The 15710-nt window shown below is 43.4% G+C and overlaps 2 protein-coding genes across 3 annotated transcripts; both read right to left on the bottom strand.

Annotated features, from left to right (window-relative positions):
• Window positions 1–356: 356 nt before the first annotated feature.
• On the bottom strand, window positions 357–5163 carry LOC139645957 (cell cycle control protein 50A-like). 2 transcript variants are annotated; one of them, XM_071521840.1, is made up of 7 exons: window positions 4715–5163; window positions 3955–4074; window positions 3160–3267; window positions 2987–3074; window positions 2583–2729; window positions 2283–2492; window positions 357–1641 (listed from the first exon to the last, which is right to left on the bottom strand). In XM_071521840.1, exons 1-7 carry the CDS (start codon window positions 4961–4963, stop codon window positions 1448–1450), a joined length of 1116 nt encoding a protein of 371 aa, XP_071377941.1. In that variant the 5' UTR covers window positions 4964–5163; the 3' UTR covers window positions 357–1447. The 2 variants fall into 2 exon arrangements, with proteins under 2 accessions (XP_071377941.1, XP_071377943.1); XM_071521842.1 differs by lacking the exon at window positions 3955–4074.
• An 824-nt stretch (window positions 5164–5987) lies between these two features.
• LOC139645959 (filamin-A-interacting protein 1-like) lies at window positions 5988–10151 on the bottom strand (the record flags this gene model as incomplete). Its single annotated transcript, XM_071521844.1, has 2 exons — window positions 5988–6663; window positions 7343–10151. Coding segments are annotated over 2 exons (3016 nt in total), but the record flags the coding sequence as incomplete, so codon positions are not given.
• Between the last annotated feature and the right edge of the window lie 5559 nt (window positions 10152–15710).

The raw sequence follows: 15710 nt of genomic DNA, 5'->3' as shown, positions 1-15710 counted from the left end.
TATTTGGTACCAATATGGAATATCTGTACATTTGACCATATTCATGCCAAAAACTTTCTGTATTCAGCGTTTCCCCCAGTTTTTTATTCTTGGCAGGGTGGACAAGGCTCTGAAACAGCATTCAGACCATATGACACTAAAACTTATAATAAGATAGTTATAATGAGTTATAATAACAATAATAACAATTGTATTTTTATGCATACTTGTGTGGAGTCTGATGAAAATGTTGCTTTAGAATCAGTTCAGGTTAAGGGCTTTTTAACAAGTCTACCAACTACTGTAATCTACAATACTATGCAGTCACCTTAGTGCTGATATGATGTTGACCTATGAAATCACAAATGACAACAATGCATTGACCAACAGTTCTTTAATACGACCCTACAAACTTTATAAAAACCCATAAACTTTAGATTTAAACAGTTTACTCGGATTTATGATAAATTATAGAACATGTTATTATAAAGGAGGGCGGAATGAAATGAGGGGGAATAAAAGCTTAACAAATGTGACACTTTTAAAGTGCATATCATTTGGTCAACATCGAAGTATGGAAGGGAATTTAATCAACAATCAGCTCAAAATATAAAAACTGAAGAATTTCTGTGCTATTGTCGGCAAGAGATGCAACCTGATATACAACAATTTACAGAACACTGGATAAAGTGGTATAGTATAACTTCTCCATGATTAATAAATTTTACTTTGTAAGATCAGAAACTGAGCATTCTCAATAATTCCTAAGAAAGACGCCTTATGAATGGCCCAATCAGTGCTGAGAGCAGGTAACATAACCACATTTTTGGTATCATTTGTCATTAATATTCTATGCCTCTGCAAGGATAAAATAGTTTTTCTTAAACATCAATGTTTCCCGTAATTACCGGCAAATACGCAATTTCTCTATGAGTATTCCATCCTATATTAAAGCCAATCTGAAAGAACAACAGAGGTATGTCAATGAAATACAATGGTACATTCATCAGCAGGACAACAGTACATAATATGGACAAAAACTCACTTGAAAAATACATACATCCTTCAATAATTAAGCCAGTCGCAAAGCACTGCTAAAATAAAATACATAGACTTTTGATAATGTATAGATAAATAGAAAATAAAACACATTTATGTATCTGAAGACCAGAAATAACATTCTCAGCAGCCATCTTGAAGCTACGCCATACGCACAGACACAGAACCCAAAGCTCCAGCATCCTTCTCTCGCCTTCATAGTCCTACATATTTAGCCCAGCTTTTTAAAAAAACAGACACTTGACTACAGCCCTCACTTGCGGGAGGTTAGCGTGTATGCTGACATTACACAGACACGTAACACACGTTTACAAAGACCAGTGCATTCAGGCTAAAATGGACGAGCGGTCCAGAACGGGGGCCTTGCAGGGCCGCCCGCGCATGCGAGGGGGGGGGGGGGGGGGGGGGTTTAGTTGGGAATGTCGGCGCTGTTGTTGCGGTTGTCGTATTTGTGGTGGATGATGAGCAGGACCACGCCCAGGAAGAAGCAGACCGAGCCCACGGTGATGTAGGCGATGCCCAGGAAGGGGTTCTTGCCGCCCATCCAGGAGATGGTGCTCAGGATCATGCGCTTCCGGCCTTCGAAGCTGCGCACGGGGTAATCTGATCACACACGGTTAAAGGAAATGACCTCTGGATCGACTGAAAAGTACATTTTAAAGCAAGATTTATAAATGGACCATGTCAAGTATTTTCAATCACAGATATACCCTTAATGTATTGAAATTAGTGTTAAAAACTTTTGCGAACATTATTAAGCAGTTTACCTAAATTATAGCTCATTCTGCTCATTCATCTTTATCAACCCAGCTGGTCTGTGATGCTTCCTACCAAAGAATATGAAAGGGATGAGAGGGAAAGATCTAACGTTGGTGAGTCCAGCTTTCTCTGGATGAAGCGCTCGCTTTTGCTGTTTGTATCTTGATCTTAAGTTTCAATTTGTCTCTTCCTGGAGGTGGAAAAGATTTCCCACCAGTGTCCACACTGACACCAGAATTTCATTTGGGCAAATAGGGCAAATCTAGGACATCTCAATAAGGGGAGGATTGGACACTCTTCTCTGTTGCAGCTCCACTTTCTGACTTATGAGATGGGTGGATTTTTACATAAAAATCTTGCCTAGTGCAGCTTCACATACGGAATTTCAAACAGGAGTAAGATCCATCTGGATCATGGAAACCAGCCCTGCAGCCTCTAGTTTGGATTAGACAGTATGGGGTTTATAGTTGGCATTAAAAGGATACTGTAGGTGACCTCCAGGACGTATTTGCCACTGGGCAGAGTGGGGGTCATGCTGGCCTTCTTCTGGATGATGCGGTAGAGCTTGCGGAAGGTGGGCAGGGCGGCCGTGCGCATCCACACGATGAAGTCCTCATTGATGAATCCGTTGTTGTCAACGTCCAAGGGATCCAGCTCATAAACTGGCTTCCTCCAGTTCACCGGCTTGCTTGTGCCTGAGGAAGGAGGAGACACGACCAAGTTAGTAACAGCAACTCAACTGCTTATAAGCCAGAGAGGTCCTGTGCACAGAGCGGTAAAATCACCTTGGAAAGCTGCAGTGAGGTTGTTGTTGTTTCCACCGGGATTCCTGAACTTCACATGCTTGTCCGTCCACCACGCAATGCCCTTCTTCACCAGAGGAATGGCAGTTCTGGAGCCATTGGCATCAATGTAATACAACTCCAGAGTGTCTGGGAACAGAGGAACACATTAAAATGAAGTGAAAGTCAATATTCCCACAGGTCAGACAAGCTCTTACATGATGAATGAAGTGCTGCAAATGAGCAGAACATCTGCAAACTGATAGGTCAAGCTTTATTAAAAATCCTACTAAAAGCTCTGTACAAAACAGTCAGATAAGATTGCGGCAGAGCAAGAGAGTGCCAATATTCCTTTTAATGCTGTGGAGAAAACGGCAAAGCCGTGTGTCGAGTTTCAAGTTTCTTACCGTTGAAGAGACTGTTGGCTATAGCCCCACATGGAGCAATAGGCAGGCCATCACTCGTGCGGTACGGCTCACATTCCTTGCTCGGGTTCTGTAAATGCATTTATTGAAAACTCTGCCTGATGGACCCAAAAAATGTCATGTTCCAAGATGACACTCATCATGTCCTTACATACCTTCAAAGACGACCTATCACCATTCAGCTGGCTGTCATCCCTGGACTTCACATAGCGTCTGTGGTTCTGATAGAAGTTGGATAAGCCGTAGTACATAAAGACATTGCTCTGCAGGGGAGGAGAGAAAGAGACAGGGTGCATCAGCAGGGAGGCAGCAACAGGTATCTCACTGAACCAATACTATCTGTGCCTGGGTCAATTCACCAGTCGCAGGACGGGGATAGCTGAGCTCTTGTAACAGTCTAGCAATAGGCGTAGCTGATACTGAAACTTCCCTCTTTTATCTTATCCTGTTTCGTACAGAATCGTACACAACACAGAGTAACTTACTTAAGTCTCCATATGTACCAAATACTGTTTTCTCAGAGCAGACTGGTGTCGTTTTATCTGGATTTTACTTTCCAGCTACACTTCAAAATTACAAATCATTAGATTGTGTTATGTTCATTTATCAGCCATATCTGGGTTGTAGCAAACATTATCGGTTAGGCTTATCCAGAAAGCCTTGAGATGAAAGGCAAGTGTAAAGTACAGTCTAAGCCGAGGGATTCCTATAAGTAATCAATAGCAGCCTTCTGAAGAGGTTGCTGGACTGAACCGTTAAGTGTATAGTGTATGCCCTAAAACTGGAATAATCAATGTTACGAAGGCTTGAGCCAAACCTTGAGTGTCTCCTCGAACACAAATAGGCCTTAATGGACATTCGCTGTCAGGAGAGCAGTTCTAGTATACTCAGAGCAGCACTATCAGTTCTGGGCCTGAATGCATGAATTATTCATTGGGTCCACGGCTCACCTCAAATGGCTGTTCCAGGGTAAAGGGGACAGAACAGTTGCATGATGTTGTGCTGTTCCAGCTGAAGTTCTGGGCGCAGTTGAAGCATGGACTTGACATATCAACTCCAGTGTAATCAACCTGAAAATGATGGACCAGTTAGATTAGCAAACAGTGGCGTAGTCTCGATACGTGCCATTCCCTCTTGTATGGAAATATCATCACAATCACAACCCATTCAAACATATAGCAATTAATTGTGGTCTTGCTTGTAGTTAAATACAAATCCCATTTAACATAATTCCAGACGATTTAAAATCGAAACGACTCACTCTTCAATTCGGCGTACATATAATCCACCAAGCAGGATTTATTTCAATAAAATGTACACTTTTAGAACGGGTTTACACTGCTCGCTACCGCCCACCACTGTGTATTTTGGTTGAATAAGATGGTAAGAACAAGAGGAAGCAATTCTAACAGTTGGAATTGAATTAAATGCTGCTTGGTGGATTGTATGTATCCCGAATTGAAGAGCAACGTCTATCAATTCCGAAAAATATTGAGCCATACTTTATGGTGTGTATGCTTTTGCCGTTAAGCAAGGTTACGTTACATTACCAGACGTTTAAAAGGAGTTTGGCGTACCGTTCTCTCCATACAAGAGAGAACTAACTTCGAAGAAAAGGAAATTATTACAATTGTTTGTCCTGTTGACGTTCAATAGTAGTAGTTACTGCAGAAGATGCAAAACTGACAGACATATTTACTGTAACTTTACCTCATACTCTTTGATGTTGTTTGATGTGACGTACAGGCCGATTCCAATGGGGATGAAGATGAGCCCAATAACGAAGAAAGCAGGGAGGACGGTGCCGGCTGTCAGGATGGGCTGCCAGGCTGGCAGTCTCTGCTGTTTGAACGCAGTGTTGTCCGGCTTTTTGCTTTTGACAGCCCCAGCGCCACCATGACTCGATGAACCCGAATGGTGTCCGTCCTCTTCCTTAGCGTTGTAGCTTGACGCCATCATGGCTGCAATCCCCTTCGAGCAAAATAATCCACTTTAGTTGACAGATGGCAGTTGTTCGTCAAGCCCCACACGCCGGGCAAAAAGACGAAACGCTAAAGCAAATGGTAATGTTATTCACGGAGTGTAACTACCCTGCTATCTATTTCAAATATCTATTCATTGTGGTGTTGATTTTAGCTGGTTTGCTAATCTCGTCCAAGAGGAAGAAGCAGGAAGTTTCTGAACCAATAGGATGATTTTACGTAGTAGTTACGTCAGCACAGGCGATGGACACGCCCCTTTCTCACATGGCCCGTGGTGCACAAACATCTGAGGGATGCAGAATACAAGGAGACCTGAATGTTGATGGATAACACTGGTTTGAAATTAAATATGTATGTATGTATATATATACATACAATACCAAGCATCACAGTTGGAGTTTGACATCGAAAATGAATGAATAATTCCTACATTGGGCCTTAATGTGGTTTCCTTGCATTTTGAAATAAGAATGTGAAATATCTGAGGACTACTTTTAATTTGCTTTACGTTTGATGATTGCCTATTTTTCTCCCTAGATCAACTGACCAAATATGTGTAGCTCATCTGCTTTACTGGACACATTATTATTCTTTGATTCAAAGTGGGCTTTTAGGACAGGCAAGTGAGCATTCCACTGTTGGACGACGACCATGAGAATTTGGCCGGCTGCCTGCCAGGCACAGGATTTTAAGGCCATGATCTGTTTTGATTCATCTTCTTGTCACACACACACAGCAGGTAAATACAAACTTTGACAACTTGGCACATTAATGTGAAATTAATTAAACGGCTGCATGCAGTGAATTCTGCCAACTTGCAAAGATAAACAGAACCGTCTTTGTCATGAGAGAATGAGGTTTTGTGTTGCTTATTTTCACACAAATATTCTAAATTTAGCATTTCACACTCCACTTTTAAAAGTCTATTTTATTTAAAATACATTTTACAAAATCCTTTACACAAAAAGGAAACATCACTTACATGAAAACAAATATTGTGACTTATGATGTGTCAAATTCTTTACAAAATATATCAACAAAACTCAATGTAGGTGAGACAACCACTCATTAATGCAAGAAGTAGTTAGTAGCAGCATAGTCTGACATAGTATTTGACCCAAATCCCCATCAAAATACATCCTGTAAATATGTAGAAAATGTTGCCATATAAATGACAGAAATGGATACAAGACAGACAAGCACAAAAGACTTTGCAAAAATATAAAATATACTCCTGATTTCAAGTACAACAAAATTCCACTGCATACCATAATGTCTAGTGTTATATTGCTGAGTTGAATAAGGACACAGCACAGCTCTTAGTCTATTGTGACTGTTATTTGCATCTTTGTCATGCCGTGTTTAGATATGTATGAGTATCTCACTGGTGCCATTTCTGAGCACCTCATACCCATTCATCACCTTGGATTATAGATGGATTCTTGTGTCCTGTCCTCTCCTCTGTGTCCATCAGGCTTTTCCTCCATTTTGAAAGGCACTACTGTTCACTGTAGATTTCTTAACTTCTATCCTCATGGACTGGCTCTCTGCTCGTGATTCCAGCCTCACTCCGCCCGAGATCCCCAGGGCTCCCAGCACAGCCTTCCCTGTCTTCAGGCTCTTGGACATTGGGATGCGGGTCAGCCCAGTGCGGGGTGGCTGGGCATCATGCCCAGTCTGTTTAAGAAAGGGGAGAGAGGGTACAGTTGTTCAGACGGGAGAATGAAGAGAGAAGAGCACTTCAGGGGAACATAAAGAGTAAATAACGGACAAAGGGAAAAACCCATTACAGGAAGGGGGGATTCTGAAATTCTAAACAATGTAACTGAGCATATGCATTGTATGAACTGTGTGAGTGAAAAATGTAAATATTTGTTCATTCTTTCATTTCAACCTCAGCGGGTGAGTGCTTACCCATGCTAGGTTTCAGTGTGCTGTACCAGTGCAAGGCTGTTTTGTGTCAGCAAGAGGGCACTGAGCCCTGCGTGGCTGTTTGTGAATGTAAACAGTGCATAACAACTATAAATTGCAGCATGATTGTAGCATGGTGGCAAGATGCCACGTCATTACAGCTCCGTTGTGCTGAGGCCTGTCCATCAGGCCATTGCTGTCACGCTATCCATCTGCTCCACAAAGAGCATATTATAAGGTTCACTGAAACACCACCACAATGTTGCCTCCTCACCCATTATTGCTTTCTAACAGTGGAAAATGAAGCTGTCAGTTATCTTACATAATAAGAAATATACGTGTAATATAGAATAGGAAACCAATGTCACTCTCAATGCTTTCATAAATACTTGGTAGAAAATGAAGGCAATGAAAGACAGCCTTGGTTTAACTTGAGGAAACTTACCACACTTTGTGTGGGTCTGGAAGGGGTGGACGTAACAGGAGTGATGGTAATACTACTCATCACTTTGCTGGGTGTGGTCCTGGTAGCAGTGGTGGTGATTTGGCGAGGGGAGCGCAGAACTGTCCCAGTAGATAAGGTCATCTCTTTGCTCTCTGTTACAGTAGCAACTGGCCTTACTACCATCTTAGGGCCGTTGTTGTTGCCCAGATGAATATGGATCTTGTTATCGTCAGTAGTGGTGATGATGTTGGTGTTGGTGTGGCACTTCCTTATAGGCATCGGGACCATCTGCTTCTCAGGGGTGACCTTGAACACTGCCCGGCCCATGGTCATCTCCTGGGGTTCTGGAGAGGCAGAAGTATCAGCTACTACAGAGGTGCTGACTGTCATGATGGAGATGGGGGACAAGGGCCTTCCTGAGGCCGAGGAGGAAGCTCGGCTGCTTTCTGGGGACTTGGCCCTGGATATAGTTGTGATGGTGACTGGGGACTTGGCTCTTTCGGGGCCCCGAGGCCCAGCGGTGGACCTCCCCCTCTGGGTGGCTGCGGAGTGGTTGGGAATGATTGTGATTTTGGACTTGGGATGGGCTGGGTTGGGGCTGAGGGGAGCTGAGCTGGAGAAGAAGTCATCAGCAGTGGGGCTGCTGATCTCAAGAGTGGCCGTGCTGTTTTGGTGGTCTGGAGTCACTCGGATGTGTAACGGCTGCCCTTGCTTTTGGGACATAGTCAGTTCAGAGGGCAAGGTACCTCCGTTGATGTGCAGTGGCTTTTCCAGGCTGTTTCCGTGAGGGGTGTTTTCCTTTTTCCTCATCCAGGGAATCCAGGATTTCTTCATACCTAGGTCACTGCTAGATGAAGGGCAGCGTTCAATGGCACTAGTTTTCTCTGTTGGCTTCTTCAGGCACTTCTGTCTGAGGTTGTTCATGATATGATTCTCTTCTTGGACAGACTTCCTGATAAACACAGCTGGGGTATCCTCCTCTGCTGTGCCATTGGGTGACACCTCCGTCTGTACCCCAGTGGAAGTCATAGCAACGTCCACCATTCTCCTCCCATTCAAGCTGGGCCGTAGAGCTCGACTATGACGCTTAGTCACCTCCAGCTCTTTGGTGAGATGGAAAACCTCAATGCCCATGTTCTTGGCTTTCTCCTCCTCTTCCAAGAACCTCTGCTGTAGGACAGAATAATCCACCTGGAGCTGAGAGAGCTGGTCTTCTTTGTGCATCAGTTCATGGATCTTCTCCTTGAGGGCCACAACGTCAGACTGCAGGTCCCTGGTTTTGGCCTCCTCTCTTTTGCATCGTTGTCGGAGGTCTTCTTCCTGGCTTTCCTCTTCTCCTTTCTCTATTGCTTTGTTTCGTGCTATCTGATTCCTCATTTCCTCAACCTGCTGTGAAAGAATGTTGGCTTTGTCTTGCTCAGTTATGAACTTTTTCTCCAAGAGGTCGTACTGATCCTCTGTCTTGATCAAATCTCCCTCTACCACCTCAAGTTGTTTGAGACGGTTTTTCAGGCGATCGATTTCAAAAGTCAGTTCCTTAACTTTGTTATCTTCTCTCTTAGAAGGGTCAGACATCCTTCCCAGTTCACATTTCATTGTGTTCTTCATTGATAGCTTTTCTGCTTGCTCCAACCCATCTAATCTCTTTTTCATTTGGCTGACTTTAGAATTAAGATCCTTACTTTTATCCATTTCATAAGCCAGCTTAGTGCTTAGCTCTCCCTTTTCAATGGTTAGAGTCTCTACTTTGGTTTCCATCTCTGATTTCAACCTCAAGAGCTTTTTGCTTTCCTCTATCAATCTCTCAGTCACCTCCATAACCTTGCCCTGCTCGAGTTTGACCATCTTATTCAGATCCTCCTTTTTCTTCTCATCTGACTTCATTCTTTCCATCAGGTTCTTTCGTTCATCCATCAAAGCAACGGTCAATGACTTCAGCTTACTCAAGTCATCCTTAAGGCTCAGCTCAGACTTTTCTAATCGCACCTCAGAAGACTCAACCTCTTTCATACGGATTCTGAGTGCTATGAGTTCATCTGAGAGCTCTTTGGTCAGGGCCCTCTCTCTCTCCAGAGCAGTGTGCAGCTGGGTGCACTCAGCCTTGCTGACGCTGAATGCACCCTCTAGCTTCTCCAGCTCCATCATTCTTTTCTGGAGCTTCTCCACCTCCAGCCTAAGGTCTTTGCTCTTGCTATCCTCCTCTTGCAGTCTCTTCCTCAGCTCCTTACACTGACTTTCAGTCTTAGTAATCTCCTCATCCTTTCCCTCCATCTCCAACACCCGCTTCCGGAGGTTCTCCAACTCAGCAATTAAGTTGGAGTTGCCACACTCCCCTTTACTGATCTTCTCCCTCAACTCCTGCAGTTCCTCCTCAGATTTCTTCAAGGACCTGTTGCTCTCCTCTAGCTCCTCCACTTTATGCGTAAGCCCCAAAAGTTTGGCATTAAGCTGACGGTTGTGGGACTCCTGACTGGCCAGTTTGGCATTCATCTCCTCGTGCTGTTGGGTGAGCTTGGCCGACTTCTCCTTGAGCTCAGCCTCCAGGCTCTGCACCCTGTTGCTGTCCTCCTGAGCACGCCCGCTGGCTTCGCTTAGTGCCTGCTCGCGCTGCTGTAGCTGCTGGCTGAGTTCCTGGACCCGCTGGCTCTGTTGGTCCATCTGCTCCAGGTGCAGTTGGCGCTCATCCACCAGCATCAGGGCAAAGGACTTCAGTTTGACCAGCTCCTCCCGCACCTTGGCCAGGCGTTTAGAGTGCTCCTTCTCTTTCCGCACCTGGTAGGCTTTCTCGTTCTCAAGCAACCTCTTCAATCTAACAATGAGAGTGGAGAAAAAAAGGCAACATTAGCACATTACAGTACAGTACATGACATTAGTATACTGTATAGTACATGGTGAATGGTATTTCATTGATTTCAAAGTTACCATCTACCGTACGTATCTGTGTTTGTCATTATGTCTTGGAAATAGAAAATATTTGTATTCAAGGATGCACAGATTTATCTTATTTATATTTCAGTAATAATACAATCATGAGTCTACCCAAAGATAATATTAAAGTTTTCCAGACTGTCAAACTTGGCTGTCATTATGGAAGTGACTATCTCAGAATACATAGAAACGTATCCCAAAGACACAATTTTCTCATGAAACATATCTATGTTATCATTTGCTGATACATAACTTTATGGCATGAAAAATTATGTATTGACAACTAAAATTTCACAACTAAAAGTTAAGTCTATAAAAGTGACTGCAACACTAAAAGCCATTTGTAAGATTCTATGACAGATAAGATCATTGATAATTAGCACATTGTGCAGTAAAAGGATAATGTATGATATATTGTAGAGAATAAGAGCTAAAATCAAATACTTAACCATTTCTATCTAGTTGCTAGCCATGTCCCTAAAATGAAAACTGGCAAAGCTCTACACTATAACTGCCAAATACTCCTGCTATTTTCATCCTTGCTGATGGGATAAAGACTAAGAACACAAACTGTGAGTGAAAGTTTAACTAACGCCCCCTCACCGAGTGGTCTCCTTTTCTCTCAGCTTCTTTCTATGCTGCTCATGCCCATTCTCATCTCAGCCTCCAACAAAATGCATGCAAAGCAGACCGAATGCAAAGTTGCATTGTTTCTCTGTGCACTCCCAGGAATAGACTGATAGAATATTCAACCTCAACATTTTTGCAATGCAAAAGAAACCAAATGTTATAGGCGGCACTGACACGAGTCAACTTCTGCATCATTCCACAGCCCAAACAGCCTCCAAAAGTTCAAAACAAGCTCCATTTAAAACTTACCCACTCTGGATGCACTACAAGCAGCTCATAACCATTTTTGCCATTCTACTAACTCCAATGAGAATAGATGCGAGCTGGCAGGGGGCCCCTTCTCCACAGGGCATCCACCGTCACATTCCAAGCATGTCATCCGGACAATGAAAGGTGAATAAATACAGTGTAGCACCACCGGACCTCTAGTCCATGATGTCACCTCACCCATATAAGGCAGAGATGTGTGCATGAGAGAGTGTGTGCCGCTCTACTTTGGACTCTGTGAAGGGGGTGGGACCCTTGCCAAAGGAGGAGTGTTCTGCAAACCTCCCCCCAAATTTTCATGTTTTCACTAACACACAACATGGAATGTTTGAGGGGGGAAACAAATACAAACATCTTGTTAGAGAGTCTGCAAAGGCACTACAAAGTGTGTTTCACCATCATGCTCACAGCAGCATGAAGAAATATCAACATCTTTGAGAGAAATGCTGTCTCAGAAAAAAAATCAAGTTCAGTGCAAGTTTGATGCAAATCAAGTTATATCTCCATCTCCCAAAGCGCACAGGAAATTGCCTCCACAGACAGGAAGGTCTGATCTCACTGGTACAGGAGACAGGACAGTGAGAGCGTCTGCTGCAGTTCCACCCGAGGGGAAAGTGGACCTGAGCTGCGTTCCCTGCTAACCTCACATGTAATGAGAAACCCAGATATGGATGAGCTAGGTGGCTCCCTTGAGCTGAAGGATTTTTAAGAGGTGTTGTGCCAAAATCGCTTGCATGGGACTGTATAGATACTATAGATCATACTTCGAACCACAGTAGAAGACAAAGGAATTTCTATTCAATCATAACCATAAGTACAGTATACAAGAAAGGGCTCTCCGGCCATGTGGATTGCACCAGATGTATGGACAATGCATCAAGTTGATATCAGTTCAACTATAATGAACACATCATTGCCTCACATCTCCGAGGATGCATTCAATCTGACATTCTAAATGTGGATCCTCAGTTTCTTAAGGGTGATAAACATCTACATTGATTCATATTACCAGGAACCTTCATTGCCAAGTGGGATTAGTGTGGCTGGCTACTGTACAAAGGAGCCATCCAGATCCCAGTTTACAGCTCTTGATATTCATACTTACACTGCCAGATGTCATTGACACCTTAGCAATTGGCACTCTAAAATTACTTTCACGCAAAGGTCAGAGTGATGATGTCAGCGGTACTTGGCGCCAATGGTCAAGGCATGTGTGTAATGTAGTTCAGTCTTGACCTTCAGGTTAAAAGCAAGACTCTACTCTGTTACCAAGGACATCTAGGCAGGAAGAAATACATGTGGTCAAGTGGCTGTGTAGGATGAGTGGTAATGTCCTCAAAATATCTGCTTAGCTACCAATCACTAAGGAGGAGATGAGATGTGGATTGTGCAGAGGGGCTGCAACTCAATATCAGGAACATTTAGTGTATATGTTAATTTCAATACAGTTTTAGCATATATCCAAGTGCATCTGAGGTTGAAGAAAGCTGATATCTTGACTTGTTGTCAAGGCCATTAAAAAGTGTTCATAAGAAAGAAAAACATGTTTTCCTAAGCAAATACACAGGTGCAATCTATAAGCCTGTATCCGCGAAAGAACATAGTTTCATCATGGAACAACACTTCACTCATCCCATGTTTCCTGGGGAATTTGCTCGGAGGCATTGCAGCCCGTCTGCGTCAGGAGGCCGAGGATTGAAGCAGACATGACCTGCCAAAAAGCTGTCAAAACACTGTGTTGTACAGTAATGACCACTCTTGACAGAGGAAAAGCATTAAGTGTTAAGCAAGAGAGCCGCAGTGATAGTGTACAGCATGTTAGATTGATGTGGTGTTAAAAGAAAGGAATCAGAAGCAGAGTGGACACTGGACTACTTGAAGGCAACCACAATAGGCCTATACAGTATGTCCATGATCTACTGTATGATGGCTGCATAATGTGTAGCTTTTGGTCTAAGGGATTTCTTTATTGAAATGACAAGAACACAGTCATGCATTCATTTCAGCTCTCAATTTCAATATAATTGCACTAGCCACCTGCAGATCTGCTGCGGCTCGACATTTTCTCTCTGTGTGCGTGACTTGTGCATGTGAAACGCCCTTCAGGAATGGGAGATGTTTCTTCTGTTAATCGTTGCACATACCTCCGCGCTAGTTAAATATCTTTACCTCTTGACATACAAATTGCTCCGTTGTCTGAGAGGGTGTTAATCGCTGATGGCTGCCAGTCAGAGGCAGCTTCTTTGGTGCCCGGCTTTTGCATTCCTGCAGACGTTTGGCACGGTTACCCTTGACTTTATCACTCCTCGCTCTCACAAGGATGGCCGTAGGTGATCTGATTGATAGGCATGGGATGATGACATGCTTCCATCTCATCTTAACAAAGAGCGGATGTCAAAACAGTGGTGTACCAGAGGCAGGCATAGTTTCTGTGTGTGTGTGTGTGTGTGTTTATGTGTATGTGTACGTGCAGGAAAGTCATTTGTGTGCATGCCATCTGCATCTGTTTATCTACAGTATGTTTACATTTATCCATCCATCCATCCATCTATCCATCCATCCATCCATTATGTATGGTATGGTTTAGATGCCTCCTCCTCCCCATTTTCAGGACAACCTGGCCCATTGTGGATCCCTCCATGACTCTCAGTCTGGCGGCATACCTGGCCAGTTTTGTGTCCTTCTACGGCACTAGAAAGGGGAATGTGGGCTCCGTGTGTGTTGAGAGGGCAAGAACTAGCAAAGCACATGTCCCCTTCACTCTCCCCATGGGGTGACAGGGGCCGGCCTGTACACAAGCCAAGCAACCCACTGGAAACTACCTGGCATAGGAAGGAGGTCACTCGATCTCAATCCCTATAGGATCAAGTGGAAGGCCGGTGCAGCGCAGGTCAGTTCAGTGGCTATTGTGTGTCGTGCTGAGATAGTGTAGTGGAGACCTACTGTCGGCCTTTGAATCTCAGGTTTGGATCAGGAGATTACGCTGGACTGGACTTAAAATTCAGCTTACATTCAGTGCTAAAATCAGTTTCTAAATTCACAGTTTCCTAGAGGCCTACCTGTACTATCACAACTACTTCCCTTAAAGCAAGTAATGTGCACATTAAAAGCGAAATCATGAACTTCACTTTCTTTTCATGATCTCTCTTCTGTCTCCGTATTCATCCATGCACAAATTTTGCTCGAGGTTAGATGTGTTGTGGGGTCAAGCTCAGTGGAATGTCACTCAAGTAAAACCCAGAGCAAAGTTCATGTTCCTCCCTAGAATGAACAAAACCAACCAGAACATACAGCAGTATGTCTTCAACCACCGCACTCTCAAACAGTATGAGTTGTACACACATTCATTCTGTGGCCTCGTTTTAATACTTTCTTACACGTAAAACACCCACTTTCCTCTACATGACTCGCAAAAAACCTGCTTTAATTTCTTCAAATCGGCCCGCGCATTGATTTACAATCATAACTGAATTGAATCTCAATGTGAATTCTTTATTGACATATTTTAAATCACGAGTAACCTCTCTCCGTGTCTCGGAAAGCAGCCAACAGAGCGCAGAGCTAAGCTAAGGTATGCTCCTGGTTTCCCGGCCCTCTGCTGCAGTCTGTGACAGCAGCTCAGCTGTCAGGACAGTGATTTAGCCTCCATGGTCTGTTTCCTGTGTCCTGCAGTAAAAGCTGAGGGGAGAGAGGCAGTGTGTGCATCCACTGGGTCAGTGCTGCGAGTGCTGTTTGAAGTTTTGACAGTTTATGAAATGCAGCGTATACCTGCTGACCCCTGGTCTGCTCTGCAGATGACTGGCTATATAGATTGCGCGCGCACACACACACACACACAGACACACACACACGCACGTGGTATGGGAGATGCAACAAATCCTCCCTCCAGTGCATGATGACAATAAATGCTGCCGCTCATAAAAAGCCGATGGCGCAAGATTCCTGTCTTCCATTGGGCCCTTATCTTTTATTTGAGAACAAATGCAAGAAAATATGCTTCATGTTTGCATAGTAATTGCTTATTTAATACAGGTCTAATCAACGGATGACATTGCTTACAATGTCACACATATTTTTCCACATATTTTTAAAGAAGCCTTTGATATTTGTTAAATTTTATTTTTCACATCTGTTACATCATTTTATTTATCTTCTTTTTTTTTTGCTTTATTTTATTACCTCCACCAAGGAGGTTATGTTTTCGGTGCCGTTTGTTTGTTTGTTTGTTTGTTTGTTTGTTTGTTTGTTTGTTTGTTTGTCTGATCGCAGGATTACGGAAAAACTACTGGCCCGAAACTTCGTGGAAGGGTGTAGCATGGGCCAAGGAAGAATCCATAAAATTTTGGAGCAGGTCCGGATCCGACTCACGAACAAGCAATAATAGCACAAACCTTGGCAGAGGTCTGCGCTCTCTGAGTGCCCTTCTAGTTTTTATCTATGTTATTTTACATTGTCTCCTTGTTGTCACTGTCTAAGCACTTTGTAGCCATGTTAAGAAAAGTGCTATATAAATAAAGTTATGATTATTGTTATTTCTTGCATA

Source organism: Centroberyx affinis, unplaced genomic scaffold, assembly GCF_046629955.1.
Source record: "Centroberyx affinis isolate AG114_WGS23_722 - 3 ecotype Tasmania unplaced genomic scaffold, CSIRO-AGI_Caff_v1 ptg000934l_1, whole genome shotgun sequence".
In the NCBI taxonomy this organism is placed as follows: Eukaryota; Metazoa; Chordata; class Actinopteri; order Beryciformes; family Berycidae; genus Centroberyx; species Centroberyx affinis.
The sequence above is the reverse complement of the archived record's forward strand: the minus strand, read 5'-3'. Positions and strand labels throughout refer to the sequence as shown.